Source organism: Mycetomoellerius zeteki, unplaced genomic scaffold (genome assembly GCF_001594055.1).
Source record: "Mycetomoellerius zeteki isolate Tzet28-1 unplaced genomic scaffold, Tzet1.0 scaffold327, whole genome shotgun sequence".
Taxonomy (NCBI): domain Eukaryota; kingdom Metazoa; phylum Arthropoda; class Insecta; order Hymenoptera; family Formicidae; genus Mycetomoellerius; species Mycetomoellerius zeteki.
The window spans coordinates 157,059-184,660 of record NW_017257313.1 but is presented as its reverse complement, the minus strand read 5'-3'; the positions used below and the strand labels follow the sequence as shown (position 1 = coordinate 184,660).

The 27,602-nt window shown below is 33.5% G+C and overlaps 1 protein-coding gene across 1 annotated transcript in view; it reads right to left on the bottom strand.

The window, feature by feature from the left end:
• Positions 1-27,602, bottom strand: part of LOC108725114 (neurotrimin) — a 138,264-nt gene that overhangs the window by 40,404 nt on the left and 70,258 nt on the right. The window contains exon 3 of the mRNA XM_018451907.1: positions 24,991-25,198. Within this exon, the coding sequence (XP_018307409.1) occupies positions 24,991-25,198 (208 nt within the window). The remainder of the gene's footprint in view (positions 1-24,990; positions 25,199-27,602) is intronic.

Here is a 27,602-nt window from a genome sequence, read left to right as displayed (position 1 = left end):
TATTTAAACAAAAGGGATATCATCGGGCGAGTTATCGATTTCTGGATAACATTGATGATATTTTCATCGCCTCGAAACTATCAGAAAAAACGCACGAAGATTGTAAGAGTCATTAATCCTTTTGTATTTTGTGTGCGTCCTAAACGTTATTCCAAAAATGCACAGGTATACGAAAAGAAACAAGATTTTTGCTGAAATATTTGAAAATTTAGCTAGCTACAGACTTGAAAATAATTTTGTTGGACGATCAAAATTATGTAGAATGTTTAAGCATTAATAACAATGTTAAAAAAAAGTTTTAACATTTTAGCAATTATGTAGAATGTTTAAGCATTAATAACAATGTTAAAAAAAAGTTTTAACATTTTAGCAATTAGTCTAAGCATCCTAGACGGAAAGAACATTTTGCCGAAGAAAATTCGAGAGAAAAATATGAAAATTTAACTAGAGATAGACTTGAGAAAATAACTTTGGATTAAAAAATTATTTCAGTACACTGAAAAAATGCATGTAATTTTACATACATGGAAATTACATGTTTATGATTGGAAAATTGTTTAAATATGATTGAAAATTTACAATTATATAGTTATACAATATATATTACAAATATACATATTACAAATATACAGTAAATTTCCAAGCATATTTATGTAATTTAGATAATTTTCCAGCCATATACATGTAATTTCCATGTAAAATTACAAGCATTTTTTTCAGTGTAGGACGCGCAAGTATAATGAGGAGCAATGCTGCCAAAAGTTTCGACAATCTTTGTACTTCCGACATCTTGATATTACTAAGGGGCCCTTATACATACACTGAAAAAAATGCATGTAATTTTACATGAAAATTACATGCATATGCCTGGAAAATTATCTAAATTACATAAATATGCTTGGAAATTTACTTGAAATTGTAAATTTCCAATCATATTTAGGCAATTTTCCAGTCATGAACATGTAATTTTCATGTAAAATTACATGCATTTTTTTCAGTGTAGATTCTTATGCAGTATAAGAATATTCTTATACATAATTATTTTGATAGTCTAACTGAATTATTTTCAAATCTGTATAATATGTAACTTTTTTAGATACTTTGGCAAAATCATTTTTTTCTTTTTGTGTACATGTATACATGCAATGTCAGTAATTTTAATTGTAGTTGTCCAAAAGAGTTAATTACATCGAAATTGTTGGCTCTTTACGAGCTATTTGCAAATTCTGGCTCTCTACGGACAATATAAATTTGTGTCGCGCCACGTGGCGGTTTTTCGCAAACGCGTTAAACGTTACCGTTCAATGAACGCCTGGCATACTTTATGAAGCACACGTGCTCGTCGAGTACCCAATCAGGTCGTACACGCCGCGCCGTTCGTCCAAAAAAATATTGAAACTACGATCGCACGGTGCGCGAGAGAGGCGTGGAGGAGGATGACAGGCGTATTTCGCGTGCCGAGTATGGAGCTAATTGGATTTATAACTAAATTGTCTAAATTTATTTTCGCCACGCAACAGAAAGCGACATATTCTGCTTTCGCAAATAGATAGTTAAAATGTAACTATCGCGAGCCGGATGAATGCGTTCATGCATCAATCGTGACCTCGCCAGCATGGCGCGGCGCCGAGAAGCGCATGACACCCGCCGTGTCGGGACGTGGTGCGATTAACACATATCGCGTGGGGCCGAGCGTGCTGCAGGAACAAAGAGGGTTTTACCGGATCCGGGAATTTCATCCACCGGGGTTTTGCAAGGTCCAAAGATATCCGCGCGCGGGCGGTGGACGCGCGCGATCAAAATAACACGGGCATTGTACGAAATGCCATGAGAAGACACGCACCCGCTTGATTGTGATGAGTATTAACGGCGGGCTTTATTAAACGGGAATTAGGGAGTTGCAAATAAGTACCTAGGCACATTAATCATGTCGCAATTGTTAATAAATAAACAGAATTGTGATTGGCTTATCCGTATAGACCCAGCGCGCGGCCTGGCGAAACAGTCACGCTTCTTCGTATACGAAAATTATTCACGGCCAAAAGCATACACACACACATCCACAGAAGCAAACTTATATAGATTACGTATAATTGACGTAAATTTATTCACGGGTGATTACGCAGATATCCAGAATATTGTGCTCCATTCTGCGTTCATAATGATACGATAACGGATGATAAAATTTCCTAATTTCAGAGCGAATACAACATAAATAAAGAGCGGAATTACAAGCACTTTTTTTGTTTGCAGATTTAAAAAGGCTTCGATATTTAACAACAAGATCCAATTCTATTGTCCCGCGTAGGAAAGAAGAGAATGACATATTATAATCAAGTTGAACGCGGACACGAAGTCAATGTAAAAGATTTTAAGCAATATATTGTAATAAGTGAAAGAATCCTATATTTGATCGAAGCGGATCTTGGTGCTTAATAATATTCGTACTTATGTTTAAAAAAAAAAAACGTTTTTCAGTTCTATAAATTGCACGTCGCGTCTATTCAGTTTATTTAACTTGAAACCCAATCATAAATTGAAGCTAGAAATAATATTACAAATCACACTGATCATAAATCCAATAATAATGCTAAGCATCTTAAAACACTATAAAGAAGTGAAAATATTGTGAAAGACTTTGACTCTGTTGCACTTTGTGTTAGTTTTATGTTCTAATAAGTTTACGATATGAATCTGACATCGATATCAGTCTACCAATATGTCTGCTTCCCGCCTCCGCTTCTCGTACACGGTAATCGCTACAATAACTACTGTTCTTGGTTCGCAATAAAGCACAGACGACGTCAATACAAATCTGCCGTGATAATCGGGCACTCATTGTGCGCTCATGCAGCTAAGTACGCGCGTATCGCCCAGTTAAATCGCATATTCGTGCAATACACCGACAAAGAGTGTTATGGCTGACATAGCTTCGACTGCAATTTTGCGAGCCAGCGACGCGTGGAGAATAACTGACAACTCTCGGATAGGATATTGTACGAATGATTGAGCCATGAAATTTTTGATGCCGGATTAGCGCGTTGATCGCGTAGAAAAGTTCATTCGCTGATGCGGACAGACAACTGAAACGGTATTGGCGAATCGCCGACGGAAATAATATAAATGCATTGTTGCTAGTGATAATTTAGAGACAAGCAATATCTTCCTATAACATTTATGCAATATATGTATATATATATATACATATAGCGTTTCTAAATAAAAGATATAATTATTTAATTAACTGTAATTTTTAGATATATAATGTATTATTTTTCGCAATAAGTTCTTCACAGAGTTTTAAGATGTATATTAGCGTTATTATTAAATTGACAATCAATTTAATTTGTGATATTATTTCAGCTTTACACACAGTTTATGATTGTGTTTTAAAACAGTATTCTGTGCACAATTCATGTAGTTGGAAAATGTATTTTAAAATTTATGTATATAAATATTATTTATCAAAACTTGTAGCTTTGATCTTTATCTGCCTTTATACTTATTTAATTTATTATTTGATTTGAAATACAGAAAATATTGTTAAGAGCACCTTATTTGCTTCATTTTACACGAATACGATATCCAATTGTGTATTTGAAAACTCAAAGCAATGATATTATAAAAGCCATGCTATATAGGTAATACGACGATTACAAAAATAATGTGTGATAAAGCCATTTGTGCTACTAGCCAACAATAAATATTTTTATAAAATAGTAGTAACAGAAAATAGGTACTGAAACGAGTTTTGATTTAAACTGTATTGTACGCCTTCGTTAAAAGCATTTTATTCGTTATGCGTTATAGCTGTCAAAAAACGGATGCAAACTTGAATTTCATACAAATTTCCACAATTTATGTTTTATACAAAGCTATGTAATCGTCGATTACCGACAATGAGTATTTTAATAAATAATTCGCAGATACAGAAAACACATTGCATGTACACAGAAAGAACGATTTTGCTGACGTATTTAAAAATTTAGTTAAATACAGATTTAAAAATAATTTGTTGGGCTATTAAAATAATTATGTAGGGCTCAAGCTGATTGTTAGAGTGTCAAAACTTTCTGCAGCATTGCTCATTATGCTTGGAGTTTCGTGCATAATTATTTTTATACTCCAATGAAATTAGTTTCAGATTTGTATCTATCTCAATTTTTAAATAATTCAGTAAAATCGTTATTTTCGTGTAATATACAATTCATTCTGTATAATATATCTGCAAATTATTTATTAAGACTGCTTAATTGATGATATTGATGATTACGCGTAGCTTTATACATGTATGTATACAAAAGATAAGCTATGAGTGCAAGGATTCAGTTTTCATGGAAATATACACTTCAGCATGGTGAAGATAACTACTCTTCCCAGTTGGCGTGCTCATTTTATAGCGACGTTTCACGTACCCTATAAATCGTGAAAAATGCGTAATCAATATTTAAATAGTTTTGTACAAAAAGAGGGAGAAGCGAAAGCGACCGTGGAGAGAATCGCGAACCGGCTATCGATCATGCCGCGATTCCTCTACTCATATTTTTTTCCCCGATATAACGCTATCTGTAACACAAACGGACACAGACCACCATCAGCTGATCACGAGTTAATGCGTAGCTATTCTCACCAGTTAGCACGTGAGGACATGCAACGATTACTCGCGTGCCAGTCGGGCGCCTCGCAGTCTGAGCCGTATCGAGGATTTTCTACTGCGAGTGAAAATCGCGGACGATGTAACAACGTTCCGTTTCTCGCATAGTACAGCTTTCTCGCATGGTACAGCTTTCGTTCGCTCGATGTTAGGGCATAATTGGGTCGAATGGAAATAAGAAAAATCACGTGTAGCGCAGGGAAATTTAATTAAAGAAACTCCGGAGGAGGGGGGTAAAAATGTATAATCCTGACAATCGCCTGCGGGTAAATTGCCAGAGTGTAAACTGTAAGCTCTTTATAACGTTAAACCGATATAACGCGAAATTATTTGAGCGAGATACTCTTTTTAATCAAGAGTAAAAGAAATGTTTTTTTTTTACGTGACACAATCCGTAAAATTGAAAAATCACGTCGAAAAGCATTCCGTCACTGTTGTAGCATTTTGTGACTTTTATTGACACATTTGCAAAACAAACGTGTACCAACATTTCAAAGAGTAACCTCACGCGACGACAGGTTGTCGGTTAATTAGCACGTGCAAGCTTGCCGAGTTTCCTGAATAATTCATGGCACGTTGCGTTTCGTTCGTAGAGAGCACTGAGTTAATCTTAAATGATCACAAAAACATATACACATTTGTATGTATTTTTTTTGCTAATAAATTGTGTGTCATATTAGAGAAAAATTGTTGAAAGTGTACTACTTGCCGCACATCATCAATATTTTACATTTTTAATTAATATAAGCAGCATTTAGACAAAAATATAAAATAAGTGAGAAATAAATAATATAGATAAAAGTATAACAGGTTACATTTTGTTTTGTACGTACTCACAATACTTAAAAATATTAAACACTACTAATATCGATTTTTGATCAATTTATGTAAGTGATAATAATGTAATTATGCAATTTTATTCTAAAATTTTACATTTTTATTATAATAAAGGTTTTTTTGTCGAATATTTTACGTTCATTGCATATATTACATATTTGCAATTATTATAAAGATTAGATCGATATTTTTATAAAATCTAATTTCTTAAATCGTATCACCATAAATTGTATTACAATAAATGATATTCGTGTAAGATTGATAACAGATAATAATAAGATTAATAATTGATATGAATAAAAATATCCAACTGCGAAAATAAACTCAAGCTAGTTTCATTCTGACATCCTTTTCATTATTCTTATTTATCATTTACTAAATATTTTATCTTTTTCCAATAAATTATTAATAAAATAAGTATTAGATAATGATTCTTTTTAGTAATCTAATATTTTCAATTATTTTAAATATTTCTGACAATGCCTGATAACTTTTACAGTGAAAATTATTTATTACATTGGGTATCAAGCAGCTTCCACATATATGACATCTTTTTTTGCAAGGAGTTTCTCTCTTCAGGCTCGACATTGATGCATGTCTGCAAGATTTCTATATTTAGATTTCTATATTTGAAGATGGTTCGAAAAATGAATCAAAAAGTTATAAAAATATTATACATGGTTAAATTTCGTATGTACTACATTTATTTCTGCGCTTTGATAACCGCGTGTGGCTTGTACTTAACATTTTTAGAATTATTTTTAATTATTTTAAATTTTAATTCATAAATTTTTAATATCTTTAAGGGCGATGTGATTTAAAAGACCTAATACAGGTGTGATTTAAACAACTAATTGCCTAAATACCTTTTGAGGTACGTTGCAAAAAGGCTTACAATAAACTACTTTATTAATAATAAAAGATTAAGTATGTACACGGAAAAAAAAGATTAGCTGCCACAGCTAAAAATAAGGTATAGCAGCTAAATTCAGTAGCATTATATGAACGCCTAACGTCGTATCTGCGAGGTCTAATTTCCATTAGCTGTGAGGCCTAAATATAATATTATATCATTGTAACAGACAAGCACTTTGCTATTATGTCGATGTATTCATCATTGCAGCAAACGTTTTCTGTGTAACAAACAATTTGGTAGCAAGTACAGTTCAGCGAACCATATTTATAACTGTGGTAGAGACAATTTTCTTTTGCATCTTCTCTAATTAAAAATATCTAAGAAGAGACGCGACTAATTGCGATACGCAGGCCTGCACAGAATCGATAAATATTTACAGCTTGAACTACGACTGTAATTTATGCGTATGTATATACGATTGTCGCATCAATAAATATGGACATTAATGAACCTACACTTATTAGTGCTTTGACACTAGGATTAGGTGTGTTATCGAATCGATGATATTATCTGTAACATCGCTTTGTAATTACGATATGGAAATACATGACTGTGCCTGGTAAAACATCTCTGTCTGTCTCTCTCTCTCTCTCTCTCTCTCTCTCTCTCTCTCTCTTCCCTCCCCCCTCTCTTTCTCTCATGGCAGTAATTCAGCGATCGTGAATGCATGATTATAGCTGGGTAAATTATTAAATTGTTCACTGGCATTATTGCGGATCTGATTTGGACCTGCAATAATTGATAAGGCTCATATACAGAGAATACATTAATTTGAATGAGAGTTCACACATTAAAGCTCTTATCCCTGTTCTTATACTCTCCAAGGGATATTGAAATTTCGATATTTCAAACTGTAAACATAAATTTCAATACTAACTGCACAATTAAATATATAAAATTGCAATATATACAGTTTAGTCATTTGACAAACGTTATTTCAATTTTTAAATAAATAAATTATGCATATATAAATTCATTTATAAAGGAAGATGTTAAGTTTGGCTGTTTTTATTTCGGTTAACATGAAGAAGTTTCAAGATGTATAAATTATATATCACATCAAAGAGCTACTTAAGCAGAATCGAGTGATGCATCGCTTAACACGGAAAAATATAGAAGAAATCGTTATTAAAAATAATGAATCTAAAAGTTATTAAGTAAGATATCAAGATATCCCACGAATTAAGCAACAAAAACTGTACATTACGCGCGATATGCAGAATCAGAATCTATATAAATTCACACAAGAAATATGTATTTAAGCACTAATTGTAAGACTGAATATAGGGTTCTTCTTATTATAAAACTATATTGTTATTAGTACTCTTAAACTCATGTAACTTGATAAGTATGTTTGTTATTCAAAGCTAGAAGTCGAAATCAAACTATTATTTTGTATCGTAATCGCTCTTTGCTCGTTATTTCTTTAAGTTACATGTATCTAAGTAACAATACTATCCTTGTTGCTTAATTCCTGGAATGTCTTGATGTTTTACTTAACTTGTTATCAATAAATGATGACATTAAATTTATTATCTTTAATCGATTTCTTTCATCCAAGTTTCTGATGTTTCCCCAAAGTGAACACTACTTGACTCCGCTTAAATAGCCCTTTAATATGATATATAAAGTATATCTCGGAACTTTTTTGCTAGTCGAAAAATAACCAAAACTTAACATCCTTCTTTACCAATACATAAAGTTTATGTGTAAATATTATATAAAATAATGTATAAACGTAATATATAAGGTATGATATATAAGAATGACTACAATATAAAGTCAAGTTACGATTAGCTCCAAACACACGACAGTGCCAAGAAATACATACTCCGAAACAAAGGTATCGGTTTATACGATATCTTTTGTCGGATATCGTTCGCGCCAGGCATTCACACCTATCCAGACGGGAAATAAAAATAGATGTATCAATTCTTCATAGCCCTGACATTTATAGTTTTCAACGCTTTTCGCGAGATTTATTGAGGTAAAGAAATTTGCACGGATAATTTTCTGGCGTTGATGCAAACACGGAAATTCTTTCAAATGGAAATAACGTAGTGTGCTGTGTTACACATTTTGCGGACCGCCAATTGTCTTTTGATTTAATTTTTGTCGACCAGTAATTTAATCGGATTTATCATATAAACTATAATCTATTTACGACATTTTACTTAAATTTAAAAGTTACCTATAAAGAGAACGAATTTGCTGAAGCAAGTATTTAATTAAATTTGGAAATAATTCTATTATGCTATCAAATTAACTGTGCTAGTTTTTTTTTAATTTATGATACGATCATGGACTGCATCGTTTAGGTAAATGTGATTATAAAAAGCCCTTATAAAAATAAAAAATAAAAAATTTTTATTAAAAAGCTAATACAGAATGGAAAATTTATGTTGTATTTAATACATTTCATGCAAGCCAAACGATCCATTCAAATTTTTGTGTAAATTTTGCACAAGATGAATATATTAAAAAGTAACATAAATATTATGTAAAAAAATAATAGATATTAAAAATATAACACTGACATAATTTAATAATAAACTATGGAAGCATATTTCTTAAAAAATTAACATTTATAATATGTGAAATTAACATGTACATTTATTTTTTATTCATTTGTCTTGGAATTTAAAATATTTGTGTTGGTTGTAAAATATTTTTATATTATTTTTCACTTTTTCATAAATTAGATTCGCTTATTCATAAATTATTTTAATTCTAACAAATATTGAATATCTATTTATCGCAAAATATTAAAATAACATAATCACATTACGTTAAATTAACATTCGGATATGTTAAAAATTCAACACAAGCATTTTATTTAGCAACCGGTTTCAATATTATACAAGTACAAAATGCATTTTTAATGTGTCATTTTAAAATAAATAATAAATAACATTATTTTCAAATCTGTATCTAGCTAAGTTTTCAGATGCTTTAGTAAAACCGTCCTTTTTATACGCGAATCATAGCGTGAGTTTTTTATTCTCTAGATTATAATGCAAATGGTCGCATGTTAAGTTTAAATATTCTTATACGTATATATTCCGGTGAAAACAGTTAAATCGAAGGCATAACTTATGCTTGTCGCATTGATTCAATCATATTAGAAGCTATTATTTCTACCTGACGAAAGCTCGATACCAGAAATTATTTATCGTCCAATACAACCAACGGATAATGAAGTTCTTTTTTATCGAATCAAACGATTTATTGTGCCATGAAACTTTTAACTTGACGAACAGATCGCAAGAGCTTTGGAAAAATTAAATTATAAGAGAATTTATTGATTGAAAGTAAAAAATGAAACGTCCACACAAACGGTATTGTCTGCCAGGTGGAAACATTATACGCAACATTCGAGAAACATGCTGACATGTCGTCGCGTTGCTGGTCAGAGCAAAAACCATGAACGCCAGTAGCGAAGGAGAGGCAAGCGAAATGTTCCATTATGTATTTGTTGCTACAATGCTACTACTTCTCTACGGCGGGCGTTGCAAGATAACGAGGGGGGTGCGCATCTCTTTCCTCCCCATCTCCCGTAGCCTATCTATCTGCCCGTACCGTGACGAGATCCGGACAATTTTACTCGGCGAGAGAGATACTCGTCGTCACGGTCCGTTGCCATCTTGTTATCTGCCAGAGGCCACGCGAAAAAAGGTAACGGGCGAACGGTGGATAGATAGGGACAGAGAGATGCGATGGATAAAGAATGAAGATAAAAGTGTGTTCCCACGGTATTCCTGGCGGAGCGAGGGTGGCACGGCTGGCGAAAATGCCGAAAAGTTCGGTCGAGACGCGCGTAGATTCGCTGGAACAATAGATCACTTTGCCGGGACACACGATCCGCAGGACAATCCAGGTCCCTAATCGAAATCAGTCGGTTCCTGGCGGTCGCGACGGACGGGCAAGTGAAGAGCACCGTGTCTATATATGTATGTGTGTACGTGTGGGTGTATGAGGCGAGGATTTATTTACTCGGTACATAAAGCGACTCAAATGGCGCTAGCAGGTATCGCCGTATCAAATTGCTAGCGGCCATCAAAAAGGAATATTCGATGATCCATCGCTCGCACTTTCTTCCCTCGCTCTACTTAAACTCATGCGACCTTACTCGCGAAAGTATGTATCCGGGTATTTTTTTAGATTTTCAGACTTTTAGACTATGTAGCTTAATTGGGGTTTTCTGAATTTTTAATGAGAAACAATTGAATTATATGTATAAAACATTTTGGCATAATGTAAATGAAGGGTGCAAAAACATACATTGTTAGCTATATCCTTGGATTTCTATACATTCAACTCCATTATGGTAACGCTGAAAACGTAGATATACGCCAAGGTAAAGTACGAGATTGAAATTCTATTCTTATTTTAAATTATTTACAGGATATATTTCCGGCACACAGAGAATGTGCACGATCTTCAGTAGCTTTTTCAACGCGCGAGGAAAATGAAAATCTGCTTTTCATCCTTCTCTTTATATGTTTCTTTTTGAACTTTTCCTTACTCAAAGCGAGTTCATCGCGTCGGTCAAGCAGATGCAGCAAGAGCAGAGCTCCTCCGTTAGTTAATACAGACGCTGCATTCGCATGCAACTATTTCTGTAAAGTTGTTCTGAATTATGTATACGCGCCTCTGTTAATATACGAGTGGAATATAGTTTAAATTGATAGCACTTAAGCAGAGCGTTAAATTCAACGTGACTTTTGTACTCATTCGCATTTCATCGTATCAGGATGCACTTCTTAATGCACACACCTCGTGGCATGCTGGCGTTCGCGTTCTCGCAATTTCGCGGTTACATTATCCCGCGGTTACGAAAGCCCGGCGCGGCTTGCATAATGTACAATAAAAACAGGCGCGCGCCAAGCGTGCTTGAAACGCCATTGTCGCGAAACTCTTTGAGGCGTTGAACTGTCATGCATTGCACACATTTCAGGGAAATTTCGAAATAGCCCGCGTAAGAGATTTACAGTGGATTAAAGAATGTCAAATTTTTTAGACGCCCTCTTAATAGAGAGTCGATCGATGACATCGCAAGAATAGAATCTAGAAGCACAAAACTGTAATTCATACATATTATAAAGTTTACACAGAAAAAAATTAGTATCAAAGTGAAACTAATATATTTTAACGCAATCATTGTTTCATATATAAACAACAATTAATATAAAATCTCTTTAAAGATTCTTTTAGTAACCTTAAATTTTAATAATATTAAAATTTTCTTTTGATGATAATAATTATTGTCTAAAGAAAACATAATAATTGTTTTAGTAATAAGAGTATCTTCTTTTTCGACATTTAAAAATTTATATCAAAAAGATGGAGTATATTTTTTACTCTGTCTTCATGTATGTACGTGAAACATATTTTATTGAACTTCTTCCAATAATATAAACATTTTTTAAACATTTCTTTTTATAATATAACAGAATTCGTAAAATAGTATTTTTTTATTAAACTATGAATTTATTAGTAAATTAATATATTAACATTTGTAAAATAAGACAAAGAAATTATTATCTATTATAAAAACTCTTAATAATATGACTTACTTTGATAATATGAATAGCTTTACCTTGTTTATATAGCTTCCAGAAATAAGATATATCATCACAAATAGAAATAATTTAAATTTAATTTAAAAAATTTTTTGAGATATTGAAAGAAAAAAATCTAATTCAGCTATGTGGTTTGTGCATTCAGAATGCTAAACTAATGGAAAACGTATAGAGACGAGAGGAGATACCAACGTACTGAATTCAAAATATCACTTTGCATAGTTTACGAAACTATCACGCTGAAAGTAATACTTAACTAGTTCTGGTTTTGTTAACTCTGTCCGATCGATTTGCTACGATCGCATCTGGCAATTTACCGTCGGAGAAATTTTAGCAGCGCTAGTACGCAATTAAAACCATTTGTTTTTTCTCAGGTGAATTTGCAGAGATAATTTCGCTTGTAAGTACGAAATCTACATGAAAGTACAGAAGCGCAAAACAAATCCCCTTTTTGTCGCCAAAAAGTATTACTCGATCGAACAAACACGATTTTGTCAACTTTTGCGAGCGGAATATAGAACGGGCAGCATTGCATTTTGCGCCGTTTGCTTAACACCGTAACTTCGTTTCAACGAAGTATTCCGCGAGCATAATCCGTAGAAAACATCCGCTGGCGATTCTGCCATTGTGACCATTGGAGAACCGCTATTACCTCGTGCTTCTGTACATAGAAAGAGCGATTTTATTGAAATATTTCGAAATTCAGCTAGATACAGATGTGAAAATAATTTTGTTGAATAGTCAAAATGATTATGTAGGAAACTTAATCGTGATGAGCAATGCTGCAAAAAAATTTTGATATTCCAGCAATCGGCTTGAGCATCCTACAACATTTATTTTGATAATTCAACAAAATTATTTTCAAATTTATATCTAGTTAATCTAAATTATTTCTATAAAATCGTTCTTTCTGCGCAGTATCGCGAAATGTACTCAATTTGGGGCAGCATTGCTCGATTCGCGCAAAAAGAAACCTTTTTATTATCCGATCCGCACTGTTAAATTCAATGTCAAATTATTAATTTGAATTATTTTTAATTATTAATCATCACTGCTGTTACTGATTAATTTAATTAAAACAATGGAATTAAACAATCTAACTAAAAAATGTCTTATTGACTAAAATTTAATTTATTATTTATTAAAAGCACATGTTAACATGGACGTTGTTTGCTTCGAAACCACAGAAATAAATTGATTTACATCTTGACACACATAGAAATTAAAATATAACAAAATGTTATTTTTAACTTAAAAGATTGGATTACCATTGCTCCTTTGATATCTAGCAGTATGGAATTGAGAATTGCTCATTTTAAAGTGCAAATATCTTGCTCCATCGCGTCGTAAATTCGCCATAAACTTTATACTTGAGGCCTCTTCGCGCAATAGGAAGAAGGACGAAAAGAGACAAAATGGGAAAGTGAGAGAAGGAGAGGGAGAGGGGAAGAGAAAGAGAGAGAGAGAATATTACCGCCCGTTGCGATGAGTTCGCCGCAAAGTAACAATCTTATTCTTCGTTTATTTCCCACGCGGACAAAGTCTATCGCAGAACGTTTCTATGCCTCGAGTTTCTATTGAATTCTTCGTGACGACGTAAATCACAATTGGGGCAAATCCCCGCGGACACGAACATTCATCTTTCAACCTGATTGTCATAATGGATCGCGCGATTATTTATTTGATTTGACCTCTTAAGTCTTTCAACATTAGCGTATTGTAGCAAGGTAAAAATATAGAGTATTTAATATTAAAGAAAAAAAAAAATAGGAATTAATGGAAACTGGGAGTAAGATACACGAAAATTTACTTAAAAAGGCATTTGTTACTTCCACTTGATATAGCGAGTATTAATTGTCTTCCTACTTCTTTGTCATATTCTTCGACGTTTTCTGAGTCAATATTTCTATGTGTTTTAATAAGCGAGGAATATTGTGTTACAAATCCGTCGAGACTGCGGTACTCGAAATTTCTTCGTAAAGTGAAGAGCAGACGTTTGTCTTTCAGGAAGTGGTCTCAGAGAAACGTAACTATCCTTCTACTCATTTATTTAGGTTCCTGTTCCCTCTAATTTGACTAAATCTCTCTTTCCATCCTATTCTCTCTCTCTCTCTCTCTCTCTCTCTCTCTCTCTCTCTCTCGCTCTCTCTCTTTCTCTCTCTCTTTCACGCATAAGTTGGCGGCAAGTGATAGTACAATGCCAGACTTACCCACGATGCTCTTCATTCTTCCTCGGATATTCCTCGGAATAAATCATTTATGGGAAACGGCGAAATCATACGTTTCGATGCGCAGCTATAGCCCGATATCGATAAAGTTGAAATTGGTTTCGTCGTGTGTACGAGATGAAAATTCATTGCACCGTTTCACCGCACGGCCGAGATATCGATGTAATTAATGAAAATTTGACGTTGAATGCGAGGCGTTGCGAGAGCTATGATTACCACAGTGGGAACGATCGAACGCGATGTCGATTGCGTATTTGTAATATTAAATGTTACATGCCGCCACATGTGTATTGTGTACGTACATATATCAGACGCGATATTTATAGAAAGATTGGGGTGCACGCGCGCGAAATCAGCTTGCTGCCCGCGCACCACTACCATCGCTATCGTTGGCGCGCCGCGGCCGCGCCGTTACGCTTTGTACTTTACCGCTCGCGGATAAAGATACCGAATAAAGGTATCGGGGAAACGGAAATGGACTTGCAAAGCGTGCTGCGAAAAGTTGCAAACTTCTACAACAAAATAGGCTACCGTCGGCGGTCTATAGCCGAATTTAGAAGTGTATCCGTTCACGTTTTGCACGACGTCGAAAGACTTAAAAAAGCACGCACGAGTGCCTCGAAAATTGCGATCCGTATCCGGCCAGTCGAAAAACTGGCATCATGTATATCGCCACGGTGCACGGTAAACTACGTACCACATACGGTTGAATTTCTTGCGGGGTATATAGAGCGAGTTTAACTTTTCTCCCTTCGCAGATGTATGATCTCTCTATGTGCCATGGAATACTTGAGAAGTAATTCGATATGCATCGTATATCGATGGGTCAATATATTCGTAAATGTAAGAGAAATAAACAAAATACGTATTAAATACGTAAATTAACTTCTTACTTATATATTAAGAGGTAGACAAAATTTTATAGTTATAAAAAACGAAGGTTTAAGCAAATGAGAGTACAAATGCGGTAATTAGAGCGCGATAATCTTACAAAATTCAAACGATTTACACACGTTAAATAATGTTCGACTTAATTTCAATATCAAATTCTTGTGATTACGTTTCTTCCGTTCTACGTAAAACGCTCTTCTCTCTTTTATGGTAAGCCACATTATTCAATTTATACTTACATTGTATAGACACTCATATTTGTTCAGTTTTTCTCAATTCACATTTACCATTTCAGAATTTAAAATTAAAATTCATAGTCAAATTAAATTTACCTCACTCTGGATTTATTAATCCTTTAGTGGGACTATACATATTGGAGGAAAAGATGTTCTCTAATTAAATTATAAATATTATGTCGCTGATGAAGACTCTAAACCGGATCGAAACGTACGAACCTCATGTATAAGAAGAACAAACACTAAAAATCATACCGCAAGATTCATAATCTCTATAATTATCGCGCTCTATAATTATCGCGTTTATATTCCCTGAAACTTTGTTTTTTAATTTCGAGAGTCATTAGGAAGTTCTATATCTGTTGGCTTATATTTATAATTATATATTAATTAAAATTTAATAGTAATAACTTTGTTAGTGCAGCAGTTAACAACAACATAGATAGTAATATATGTACTGTGATAGTAATGTACAAAATTGAGAAAAGTTGCACGCAATAGGTAGCTGAAAAGCTAATTCAATGTCTAAATAATTATATAGATATAATTGTAAATAAAATATAATTGTATAAGTACCAACAGAATATAAAAAAGACGTATTATTTATTCACGTTAAATATATATAAGTTAAACATAATATTTAATGTATGCAAACAAAATAAGTATAATAGCAGATGTGCAGAAAGTAATGTGATATTATAATATAAATTTTATGTATTATTATACAGTATTTTAATAATAATATAAAAAAATAAATTTTGTATTATATTATAATATTGTAACAAAAGTAACGTAAAAAAAAAATAGAACAATTATATTTATTACATTTCCGCGTATAAAACGCGAAAGTTTGAGAGATATAATCAGTCAGAGAAATAACTCGCGACGAGAGCTGAAGATTTATGTTCCATTAGTTTATATGGTGGACTTGAATTACGAGAGACAGTTAGTCACATCAATTAAATCAAAACTGGCACAGAGTTAACCGTAGTTTCCCACGGTCTGTCAAGATCCCTGAGGATATCGTGCATTATGTCCATATATCGGCGGCCAACGTCAACGTGACGTGGTCGTCCTGACAATGACCTGTACCGGATGCCAGCCGATAGCCACGTGACATCCTTCCCATCCTTCCGCTTGGAGGGACGAATGAAGCTTATTCCGGGGTATGAGCAAGCGATCTCTCGCCAGGCTTAATTGGACGATTTCAGAATAGGGAATCGGTTCGCGTATCAAAGCAATGTACGTCCCCTTACTTATGTACAGAATAAACGAGACTCTCGCCAAGACTTCAACGAGACGAAACGCGTTCGTGATTTACGAGCATTGTCGTCAGATGCTCGTGACGCAAGCTACGTCCGAACAAAACGATCGATTCCTGTCTCGACAGTACTCGTGGAGATTACTTACGGCTCCGTCCGTCGTCTGGGAGGAAAACTCTAACGGAAGTGACAGTAATACGCAACTTGTTATAAACGTTCCGTTTATTTTGATCCTACAACGATAGTACTGATGAACCAACGTCTTATATATCGACGAGCTAATTATTCGAACTTGGAAAGTGCATTAATGTAGAAAAGGAGGCAAAGCCGTCTCTCTACGTTATTTCGCGAATTACACGGCAATGCGAAATTTCATTAAAACAAGAGAGTGCATCGTCTCTTATCGGATCTTATAATAGGATGACATTAACGAAGATCAAAGTGTACTCTCAATAAGAATCTCTCGATCTATTTTCTTCCTTCAATTCGTGATCTATCGATACCCTCCTTCTCTGTCTAATTAGCATTTTCTCTTAGATCCTATAATTAACTATGGAACTCAAAGAATTCTTAATAGAGTGAAAATACAGCTATGTTTTTTTATGCGCAAGTTTATATAAGCACTCCACAAAACAACTGTTGATAGCAGTAATGTGAACGCACACTTTTTATTCGATATCTAAAATATCGCTCTTTTACACAACTAAAAAAAATCATGATTTTCAAGTTATTGAATGAGTTAAGTAAATATTATCCCATCGTCAAAAGCAAAATAATTTAATTTTATAAAAAAATTGTCGCAACTTAGAAACGGTGATTTAAAAAGAATATTAAAATCGTCATGTCTCAAAAAGAGTTTTTAATGACCGCAGTAAAATGAAAATGATAAAAATGACATTTGATCATATTAAGAACATATTCTTTTTATATCTCTTACGTATTAAATTATTTCAGCGCTTCGACAATCGCACGTGGCTGATATTTACCATTTCTAGTTACCTACTTGTTATTATTTCCAGATTTTAGAGTATATACTTTTGTATAATTTTCGATTATTTAATTACTCTTTCAATAATTTTCTGTTTAGTTATAAAATAAATTTATCCCTTTTCTGAGAAACTTAATTTCTTTTTAATTACATCAACCAGAATACGTTTACTCATTCTTATTATTGCCAACCGTAGAATGTAATTTGACTACAAATTTGACTGGAATAATGTAGAAATTTTGAGCGAAACACATTATTTCAACAAACGCTCACTATCCGACATATGTTGCAATAAAAGATAAAAGAACTGAATTTACAGACATCGAATATTTAAGTGTTTAAGTCATCTTCTTCTGTTCTACAGACAATATTAACTTATAATCAAAGTACTTTATTTGACCTATAACCTTTCTCTCTTAAATATGAAATATTTGTTCAATTTACTGATTTCGATCCATGTTGACTATTTTTGTAGTTCTCCATTTATAACTTTTTAACTTCTTTTGACCCAATATTCTTCAATTTTATAATTTTATTCTGCTGACTATTCTTTTGACTACAATATGATTTTTACTGCAATTTACTCATGCTGTAGTGGTAAGATAAACTGATTTATATTCGCGGTTTTAAATTTTCTCTATTGAAATACGTTTCATGCCATATATTACGTTATAATTATAACTATGTATTTTCATATATCTTTAGATTGTATCGACATGTTTCATACAATGACACAATTGTCGTGATTAATTTAAGTACAATACTTCAAATACTGCAGCCAAAACTAAAAACTACTGCGGTCTTATTTTTCCTTTTATTTCGTGTTAAAGATGATTCAAATATGAGCTAAAACGTTCAACCTTTTATGCAATTATTAAATATGCGTACATTAAATATATTTCGTCAATTGAATAATCTATGCATCACTTGCTGCGTTTGTCTCCTAATAGCCCATTTTTCTTTACGGTTTTTTGTAATGAAAATTTTTTATTTGTGTCACTTTTGTAATAAGCGAGGGATATATTCGAAAATTACACTAGGTATAACTTTCAAGTATTTAATTGTATGATTAATGTCTATTTTATCTACGTATCGATGGTCCATTATCATGTAATTCAAGATTCAGGAAGAATCCTAACAAATTTCATTGAAGCCCGCGAGATAGGTTCACTATCGCGATAATTGCGGCTCGTCGAGTTCAAAGATCAGGCATCGGCACTAAAATGGGCATAAAGCCACGCGAAAGGTCTTTCGCGTCCGCTTAATTTGCAAGGCATTAACCTTATTATTATAGCGGTAATACGGCCGCGCGAGTTTGCCGGGAACAACGTGTGGGCCGGGGGAGGGTGGTTGCACGCGAGCAATCTTTACAGCCCTTCTCGGAAATGAAAAGTCGTGTACTCCTTCCTCCTACCCCTCAGTTGCGAGCGCACGACACTCATTCCTCATTTTTTTCCTCTTTTCTCATGAACTCGTGCTCCTCTTTCTTCCCTTTCTTCTCTTCCTTGCCACTCAACACGCTTCTCGTTTTTCTGAATTTCTCTGCTCGCCCCACGACTGCACGTTAAACGCGATTTTTAAAGCAACCGATGGTAAAAATTGCTTCATTCGTAACCATTGACGCGATGCAGTCATATAAGTTGCTTTTATCGTTCACTACTGAATTGTTCACACCTTCATGAATGTTTCACACAATTCGATTTTATAAAAATGTACGATTTTTCAATGTATCATTTTTAGAGTTCTTCGAGTAATCTTGATTGTTTATGACTGCTATTGTTATCCATGAAACAATGACGTTTTTAAAAGAAGGATAAATTTAATAATTTATATACACTCATATAAAAAATAAACTTTAAATTATTAAAAGAAAGGCTGTATGAATCTAACGTAATTATAGCAATACACAAATTTTTAATATAGAATTATTTTTAATTAAATATTATAACAATATTCAATGACGATGCAATAAAAAACAAACATTTCAGTTCTGCTTTGAGTCATCATCAGCGTACAGTTACAAATGGAAAAGCTATCTCAAAGATTTGCGCACTATTAATTGCATAGCCCTTCTCATGTTTTGAAATAACATTTTTAACATATGATATAAATTAATATCTTGAAAGACTTTGACATTACAAATGAAGAGAGATTAGCTTTACTCGTAAATTTCTTCAGATAAATTGACGTGCTAAATATCACCAATGCAATGTACGCCTGCGTATATGCGTGCACTGACGGAAACGTTGCGGGATCTCCGATAATTGAAAGCTGAAAACATTCTCTAATGAGTTGCATTATCAAGGTATATGAAAGCTCAAAGTTTAATTATGCACAATAAGATCATTCAACAGTTAACCGATGCATATTTGGGCAATCAATTATCGAATAATCTGATTTTACGCCGATTGTAGCATTGTAAAGCTATTATATTATTGACGGAAAATTACAAGATGGGAAGTCTATTTTGCGTTTTGCAATTCATTAAATATGTATTAATACGAGAATCGTATAATTTATATCTCATTGTCACGTATACACAAATTACACGACTGTAGACATTACTTTCTATAATAATTTCTATGTTTAATTTTGTATCATAATAAAGATATTATAAATTTCTAAATAATATAAAATAGTATAAAGCATTAAATAATATGAGTAAATAAAAAGAAACGATCTAAATAGTATAAAACATACTCCTTTAATCAAAATAAAAGATCGACATGTTTAACATTCATTTAAATTAAAGTTTCTGATTATACATGGAGAACCTCCTCCGCCGAAAATCAGTTTCCTCTTGTGTACTCATGATATACTGCCAGCCACTCTCTTTAATACACGCGAGAAGATTTCTCAAGTGTATTTGAGGTTTCCTCTTAAAGCTGACCTAAATGCGATTAATGAATATGCAGTTCTATAAATTCTGACATTAGAATTATAGTAATAGTTATAGTGAGTTATATAAGTCGTCCAATAGTGACTTCTTTGTCCATACATTTCCTAAATTTAACTAAATTCTGAAGTGCGTTGGATTAATTTAGCTGATAAAATCGTCAAATATCACAAATATTCAAGAATAAGAATGTTACTAAGATAGAGAGAGAGAGAAATAGCTTTCTATGGCCACTCTAAGATTATAGTAATATTGCAGACTGAAAGTCACATGAGCAAACGTCACATTTTCGTTACACTTGCTAAGGATCATTCGTTCTACATAATTCCGTTGAACATGGCGCTAAATATTATACGGAGAAAATTATTTTGTTGGTTCATCAGAATAATTATGTAGAAATCTCAAGCATGATGAACAATGTTGCAAAATGTTTTGACATTTTAGCAACCAGTCTCATACATGACACAACGTAGATCTCCTAAAGATGTTATGTCAGAGGATATTCTATGTCCTAAAAACGCTCTCAGGATATTTCTTGGATAGTGTGATTTGTGTGGAATTGGAGCATTTTACATAATTATTTTGATGACCCAACAAAATTATTTTCAGATTTGTATCTACAGCTAAATTTTTAAATATTTTAGTAGGATTGTTCTATCCGACTAGCAAAACGAGTACATGAAAAGAACAATTTTACTGAAAAATCTAAAAATTTAGCTAAATTATACTGAAAATAACTTTGCTGGATCGTCATAATAATATGAATCTCAACCATAATGACCGATGCTACAAAAAAGCTTTAATATTATATTGGATCCTCTATAATTATTTTTATATTCTAATAAAATTATTTTCAGATCTGTAACCAGCTAAATTTTTAAATACTTCAGAAAAATTGTTCTTTAATTAAACTTAAAATTCATAAACAAACATTAAATTTTTGTTACATTTTCTGAACCATTCGTTTTACGTGGTTCCATTGAATATGGCGCTATTTACCAGATATATAACCGGAAGCGTTCCGTATAAGGGTTAGTTCCCGAAGGAAAGTCGGTTCAACCCCGATTTAACCTTCGCAGCCTACTTTCTCACGGGAGGGAGATTTCTTAAGCGACATAAGACCGCGACGACGTAGCACTCCCGCGAGTTGTGCCGCGCCGTTAAAATAGAAAGCGCGGTGCGGCGGTACATTTGCCGGGGACTACCTACTTCAGCCGGACGAGCCGAGAGGGTGAGGGGATGCAGAATGATCTCACGAGGGAGACGAAGTTCCCAGTAAGTAGCCGGCCGGCTATACGCGCCCCGTCCGTCGGTTTGAACCTGGGAAAGAGGGTCAGGTCAGGTCGACGCGCGCGAGAACTAGTGCGCCGCCGCCGTCACTGCCTCCGCCGTGCCGCCGGTGAAGCTGCAGCGGACCCTGGAGCGCTGGATTAGATTGCTACAGATGGGATACGAGAGCCTGGCCGTATCTCGAGAATGCCAATTTGATTTCAGTACGAAACGGCAGAAGACCGTGCCGGAAGACCGTAAAGTATACAACAAACGCTACGAGAGCAACGAATCCTACATCGCGACCGAGAGCCAGTCCGGTCTCATCTGAGTGGTTCTCTTCAAGAGAGAATGCGAAAATGTTTATATTACGTATCCATTTGCTTCGATGTGCAGATACGACATCACGTTATAATACGCGTAATATTTAAACAACGATCTTTGCATTTGCTTCTGTGAATTGTTGTCATTTCGGTGACTTAACCGAATCGGGTTGCTTCGTATCGTTATTACATTAGCTTATTTAATTATCATATCGATGAATAGATATAGATTCTGCAGATAAATGTCGAGAAGCCATTAAAGAAAGTATAACTCGTAAGGATATTTCAGATACAGAGAGAGAGAGAGAGAGAGAAAGAGAGAGAGAGAGAGGGGAAAAGTAAGAGAGAGACCTTTCTTTTGCCGACTTTTGAAGCATGCGAAAAAGATTGGAGAAATAATGAGTTTTGAATCGCCCGCATCGCCGATAAGAGAACCTCGAGAAAAGAGCACAGATACTTATATTTCACTTCAATAACTACGATGTGCTTTACTGTAATATTGTATGATATATAATACGAGTTTTCTTCTTTCCGTTATTAAATAAAGAGATAGAATTTTGCGCTTTCCGCAGTATGTCAAACGCATTATAACAAACTCCTCTTCTTCTTTAATAATAAAATAAATAATCACACTGAGAAAAATGTTCTGGTTGTACCAATAAGAAGTATAAATAAAACGAATTCTGATCATATCAATTGGAATTCTGGTTATCGTAACTGAATTTCTGGTTATCTCGAACAAAGTGGAAATACATTTAACTATAAGTGTCCAATTTGTACCTTTCTGGTCAAATCTAATAGAATTTCAATTAATGCAACAAGCCTTTTTTTCATTGCACGTATCTGTTTACTCCAGTTACTTATGTATCCGAATAAAGTACACTGGAGCGGTCATTAATGCCTTTCCGCTGAGTTGTAATGCCCAAGCTTCCGTTTAACTCGATATACTTAGTCCATCTCTTTTCTAGTCGCTTCATTCCGAATGGAACGTCTTCACCTTCTTCGGAACAGATGACTGTTCTTTGCTCTCATATGTAGTGGTGTGGATTCATGTTTCGTCAACAATCACGCAAGAAATCCTTTGTATCCCTTTTGAACCGGTCCAAACACTCCTTTCCGGTCCAATGTCAGTAAACGCGGCACCTATTGCGTGGCGTCAGTTTTCTCAACTGACATCAAAACAAAACTGATTCACATATAAGTCACATATGACTAAAAATTTTGGAGCAGCCATTAAAAAGATGCAGCTTTTACACTTTACAACAGTTTTCACGTAATGCTATTTTCATGTCCAGGCTCAAAATTTATCAAACTATTCACGTATATTAAATTAACACATATTTTATTCACTTATCTTAGAATTTACGTTTTAAAGCTTTTATTTGTTCATTTATTCATAAACGGTGTTACTTTAACACAAAGAAACATCAATTTAACACAAAATATTCAAATAACATAATCACATTGCGTTAAATTATTCATTGCAGATATATTAAAAATTCAACACAAAGATTTTTAATAAGAACCGATTTTAATACAAATACAAAATGTTTTAAACTGTGTAAGAGTCATTTAGCATAAACTCTAGTAAAGACGAGATTTCATTGAATTTTATTTGGATAAGTAAAAAATAATATTCACATTCGCAATATTCACGAGGAATTGTCTCAATCGAATAATTCATTTTGTATATAAGAAATATACGTTGCTATTCCATTCAATATTACACCAGCAGTAACCATACTATTTAATGTGCATAGTCGAGCTCGAACTTGGATACATCCTGCATGCTCATGCACCCACACTACTGCAATCGCATATCTCCGACGCATCATCCTATTTCCGTACAATTACGAGTAACATTATCTATGGAAATTGCCACTTACTCGCGCACGATGTACGCAAGGATTAAGCTCGGCATACTCAAACCTTAAATAGTGAAAGGTCATTTTAGCAATGGCAGATTTCATCATTAATGTAATACGGTGGGAATAACAAAACCGCGGCTTGAGAAACTTTTTTAAATTGGACGAGGAAGAGAGAAGAGAGTGAACGAGACACGGCATCGTTTAGACGATAAACGAGGGAAGGAGCGAGAGAAGATTATGATACCGTAACACGAACGAGAGTGGAAGAGAGGAAGAAGGGCCAGCCGTCCGGCGGTACCCGAAACGAAGTCTTAACGACGCGACGGAACCGATGAAAGCGGTCTCTTATTAGCATTCTGTATAATCTACTTGCGAGTGCATTCGAGCAGCGACATACAACTAAAGCTTTGCAGTTCGGGAGTACTCGCGGCAGTCTTCGAACTGCGGCAAGAGCCACTTTGTAAGTTGTACCAGCCAAGAGGCTAGCAGACTAACTTGCATTGCCCAGAAGTTCGCATTGGTTTGGAAGATTTCTGATTCCGATTGAGTGTGCTACCTTTTCAACAAACGCAAGCGTTATAACCGTGCGCATTTCAACTCTAATATTACGCTGTGATATTCAATCGGGGCGTCGCGTTCTCTTCTTCGATATTAGCTTCTTATGGCGTTAATTGAACCTGATATCCAGCGGTCGCGTATGAGCGAGCTATGATAACAACGATGGACGAAAATTGGTATCGTGAGGAAATGAAGACGACTTTATTTCAAGTCCATTATTTCAATAACGCTTCTTCTATTTTCCGTTAATGCAATTAGACGGCGATAGTAATAAATGAATGAGAAAACGTAATAATATAAACGGAAGAGATAAATTATATCAATCTTTTCCCGGTCTGAGACAATGGAGATTAACAAAACATGTAACCACTATCAATATCCTGTGGAAATCTTTCTACGAGATGAGAACGACAGAAATAATCAAAATGATTGCAACCAGTTCATTAATGGAGGAAGAGTCAATGCATAATTTCTTTACTCACCGACCACTTCGAGATAACCGATCTGACTTTTCATAGGATCCGTGTTTATTTGACACATGTACCAGCCTCGATCGGACTCCCGTACTTCCCGTATGTGAAGAAACCACGTTCGGTGGTCACTGTGGGAAACCGCGATCCTGTGATTCTTCGTGATCACGTGGGTCGCTATCGTCAAAATAGTTTGCGTATCGACACGCAGCCATGCCACCTAAAAAATAAACTGTTGTTATTATGTATGCCACAAAATAATTATTTATTATTATATATGTATATTATTATATGTATGTCTCAATATTAATCTATGCAAATGAAATAGTTAATATTCAAATCTGTGTCAATATCCGAATCATTAATTAATAATAAGTTCATTATACGGCGATGTACGAGGTGTTTCATTTTAAATGCCGCAGAGCTATTTCGGAAATTAAGAAAAATACAAAAACAGGAAAATACAAAAAAATTATTGTAGTTTAAAGAAGAACAAACAATCAAAAATCAATTTTTTAAAATCATGAAAATGAAATAATTAAATTACTTAAAAAAATAAAACTGTAAGATTTTTTTACATAATATGATTCTGTTAGTTCAATGTGTCCATGATTTGTAATTCTGGGCACTAACTTTTGATGTGTTCACGCCGATTGCATGTACTGCCTTCTTTTTTCTATCTGTTTCAAGAAAAAAAGGACAATAGGAATGAACATCGATATATATATATATATATATTCTGCATATACCATAATTACTGTAAAAATATGAAAATAGAGTAGAGTTATCAAAAAATTAATAATTTATGAGATTTTATTCTGTCCTAACGTAACTGTATACTTTGTTGTACCAAATGATTCATTTCATTATTCTATACGTGCATAAAAATATTAAGATATGGTTATCAAAAAAGTAATAATTTACTATATTTTGTATTTTATGTCAAAATATGCCAAAATAAAGTGTAAAATATCGTACATTCCCAATAAACACTCGATAGTGTAAATATGGTGTAATATACGTACCAATGGTTTAGCATTGATATAGATAATAATAGTTACCGATTATTATAACAGTATAGGTTAAATATATTGTAATAAATATACGTTATTTAAACCTTTTTGAATATATCTTATATTCAATTCAATATATTCACTCAAGGATATAAATATGATATAAATAAGGTATGCGATATGCGTTTGACGATATATTGTACATTAAAAAATTGTCATAAATATACATCTTTTGAATGTTTTTAATAAACCTTATTTACGTTATGAATACTCAGTGGTATTAATATACTATAAATGTAATATATGATATACGTATAACAATATATTATACATTAAAAAACTGTGTAATATATACATCTTTTGAACGTTTTTAATGAACCTTATTTACGTTGTGAAAACTCAGTGGTATTAATATACTATAAATATAATATATGATATATGTATAATAATATACATTAAAAAACTGTGTAATATATATACATCTTTTGAACGTTTTTAATAAACTTAATTGACGTTAGTAAACATTCAGTAGTATTAATATGATATTGATATGGTGTATGATATATGTATAATAATATACATTAAAAAGTTGTAATAAATATACATTTTTTGAATGTTTTTAATAAACCTAATTTACGTAATAAACACTCAATAGTGTAAGTATGATATTTAATATGCCCAATAAATACTCACTGATATAAATATGATGTAATATACCTACCAATGGTTTAGAATTGGTATAGATAAAAGTAATGAACGATTATTATATTGTATAACAATATACAGTTAAATATTGTAATAAATAGATATACATTTTTTAAACACTTTCAATATACTATATATACACTCAATAGGTACAAATATAGTATAAATGTAGTATATGATATACGTATAAAAATATACATTTAAAATATCGAAATATAATTTTTTAAACGATTTTAATAAACCTAATTTACATAATAAACACTCAATGGTGTAATATATGTATCGAAAATTCAGAATTGGTATAGGTAAAAATAATAAATGATTATTATACCGTACAACGGTATACGTAAGTTCTTATTTCAGCACTTTAACATAATAATGCAACGCAGTTGTTAATCACACGTTAATAATAAGCAGAAATGTGCATTCTCGTTAAGGAAAAGAGTCCCTTTTTTCCGCGAAACGTTCCGCAGCACGGTCGAGACCGACATCCTTTAATTCATAAGTCTCCAGCCGACTTTTGTATTCTAGTTCAACAGACTAGCGATTCTTTTCCCGCCGTCTACCTTTCCACGAGCATTTGCCTTCGGATTATTCCCCCTTGGTTTCCGGTCCGTCCATATCAATTATAATTTTTCATGGCGCGGCCGTTCCGTTGGAGAAATAAAACGTCGCACGGGATCATCCGGGTGGCCATTCCGTTATTATATTATTCCAACAGTTTAATGCTCTTTCATTCGCCCCGTGTTCTATATAACAAAGTTTCGCAGATAATTGCCCCTGGTTTGTTGCATACTGTTCGCACCGGGCTAGTCGATCAAGTAATTTATAGTAATTTAGCGAGGCGAGCTTGTGTATCGAGTCATGCAAAATAAACCGCGATGAATTATAGCGTTATGGAAATTG